The sequence below is a fragment of the Cynoglossus semilaevis genome, chromosome 20 (genome assembly GCF_000523025.1).
Source record: "Cynoglossus semilaevis isolate Cse_v1.0 chromosome 20, Cse_v1.0, whole genome shotgun sequence".
Lineage (NCBI taxonomy): Eukaryota > Metazoa > Chordata > Actinopteri > Pleuronectiformes > Cynoglossidae > Cynoglossus > Cynoglossus semilaevis.
In genome coordinates, this window is record NC_024326.1 from 13,763,871 (window position 1) to 13,766,472 (window position 2,602).

Here is a 2,602-nt window from a genome sequence, read left to right on the forward strand (position 1 = left end):
TATACTACACTGTACTACACTGTACTACACTATACTACACTATACTACACTATACTATACTACACTACACTATAAGTGGGATTTGATCAATGTAATATTATATATGATAAATGGACTTTTACTACATGGTTTTTTTATAATGAATGTGATCCTCACTTGAATTCTTCTTCCACAGGAGGGCGCTCATGGCTCTCTATGACAGCAAGGTAGGACATGAAACAGCTGGTTAAAGGTGAAGTTCTCACTATTCTGGTGTTCATCAGCTTGGAGCATGTAGTTCCCTACTCTGGCCTGGAGGAGGTGCTACGTCCACCTTTAAATAAATACACTGTATACATATATATATATATCAATCTGATTGGTCAATTCCTGACCTAGAATCTGGACCAAACAAACGCTGGTTTATCTCACACAGATGGTGTCTGGTTTCCGACGTGAACCAAGGCCAGAAACACTGGTCCACTGGTTGAACTGAGGCCAGTCCTGGAGTCACATGACAGGATGTCATCTGATCAGCCAATCAGGGTTCAGCTGATCATCTACTGTTTTACAAACACATGTCGTTAGCTACCAGTTACTGGCTACCATTTCGTACTAACTTTAACTTGTTTGGCTAACCTTTAGCTACACTGTTAGCATGAGCCACGTGTCCTCTGACTGGTGACACACCAACACGTCTTAAATGACAAGAAACTACAGCATTCACCTTTGTCCTCCGCCCCTTCCTGCTCCTGAACTAGCGCCTCCAGTGACCGACTGGGGTACTGTAGGAGCCGTGTGTGTGTGTGTGGTGTGTGTGTGTTATCCTGTTCACTCCTGGTCTCAGCTTCTGTGACCTCCGCTCCCCCTGACGGCTGCCTGGCTGGAATGCACGTGTGACCAGGTTATTTTTAGGCAGCGCTGATTCAAATACCCCAGACGGGGCTTCATTGAGGACAAACACAAACTGCCCTCCAACCGCGTGGCACGTCCAAACTTTACTTTGGCTCTTTACCTCCCGGCCTGCGCACACACTCTTTTCTCCTGGTGAATCCAACGCCGTCGTGGCCGTCGTCTTCTGACTCTGACCACCGTCTCCATCTGATTGGCTCAGTCTCCTGAGGGACCTGAAGCTCTGCAGATGTCTCCTGAGGATCGTGGACCTGCGGCTGTGTGAGTTCTTGTTGAATTCAGTCTTTTCTGCTTCGGAACGCAACGCTCTTTTGTTTGTCTCCTCCGTGACCGTTTCACTTTTTGAAAGAAGCTCTAAGACTTTTATTTTGACAGGACTTCACGTGAGTCCATGTCTGTTTGTAAGTAGGACTTTTTTAAAACTCGGTCAAACGACCCATGGCCTGGTACTGGTCCGGGTACCAGTGGTTGAGGACCACTGTGTTAAACCTGTGTGTTGTCGTCAGTCTCAGCTGATGGACGACAACGTCAGACTCCTGTGTTGAGCAGCAGTTGAGCCACAGCTCAGATACTTGGACCGGTCTCTGCTGGTCTGGGATCAGGATCAACAACACAGATGACGGAGCGCGGCTGTTGCATCATCGCTGCCCCCTCTGGGCTCTGACGTTACTCACAGCTTTGGCTGCGTGTCGTCTCCGAGTGACGGAGGGAAGAAAACAAACATCACCTTCATCAGAACCGTTCCCTGTCAGAGTCAGGATTGAACATAAAGAAAAAGAAGTGAATCTTAACGAGACCAAGAATAGCTCCAAGTTAGCCAAAACAAGATGAAGCTAGTACGAACCCTAACCCTGTGTGGCAGAACACGACCCAGCTGACAGTTAGCGGAGGAATAGTTAGCCTTAAATTCAACAGAAGGAGATAAAGTTGAGTTAGCAACAAGAACGGGAAAAACGGATTAAAAATCAAAAACGGTGAAAATGTCAAAAAATACTGAAGGTTTAGAAGAAGAAAAAAATCAACAAAAAGGTCAAAGTTAGCCACAGATGTTCAAAAAAAAATTGAACAAGATTTAAAGTGTTGTGGAAGCAGAGCAGTAAACGGTCGCCACAGCGACACCAACAGGTGGATAAACATATTTACAACCTGCTGCTCCGATGTTTGGATTGTTCTCTGCTGCTATTCTTAGAGGTTTGTTAGAGGTGGAGTGACGGGGCTGGAACAGCTGCCGCTGACCTCTGACCTCTGACCTCAGCCGTCCCATCACATGATGTTGTTGTCTCTGATCAAACCGTGATATTTTCCTGGCTGTGTGTGTGTGTGTGTGTGTGTGTGTGTGTGTTGGTGAGGTGGTCCCCGCTCCTCAGGTCTTGAGTTACCAGCTGGATCAGATCAGATGTAGTGGGCTGTAACCCTACAACCTTCCAGCCCAGATCCTGGTCTCCTTCTGAGGACTGGCTGGTTTTCCAGGGACTGACGTTACTTCACAGAATCAACAGGACATGTTTGTCTGTGGAGAGGAGACCAGTTGGGTTCAGTTCGGTTCAGTTGGGTTCAGTTCAGTTCAGTTCGGTTCAGTTCAGTTCAGTTCAGTTCAGTTCAGTTCAGTTCAGTTCAGTTCAGTTCTGTTTGTTTCAGTTCAGTTCAGTTCAGTTCAGTTCAGTTCAGTTCAGTTGGGTTCAGTTCAGTTCAGTTCAGTTCAGTTCGGTTC

The 2,602-nt window shown here is 46.7% G+C and overlaps 1 protein-coding gene across 1 annotated transcript in view; it reads left to right on the plus strand.

Annotated features, from left to right (window-relative positions):
* Positions 1–2,602, plus strand: part of retreg1 (reticulophagy regulator 1) — a 9,233-nt gene that overhangs the window by 2,783 nt on the left and 3,848 nt on the right. The window contains exon 3 of the mRNA XM_008334968.3: positions 176–206. Within this exon, the coding sequence (XP_008333190.1) occupies positions 176–206 (31 nt within the window). The remainder of the gene's footprint in view (positions 1–175; positions 207–2,602) is intronic.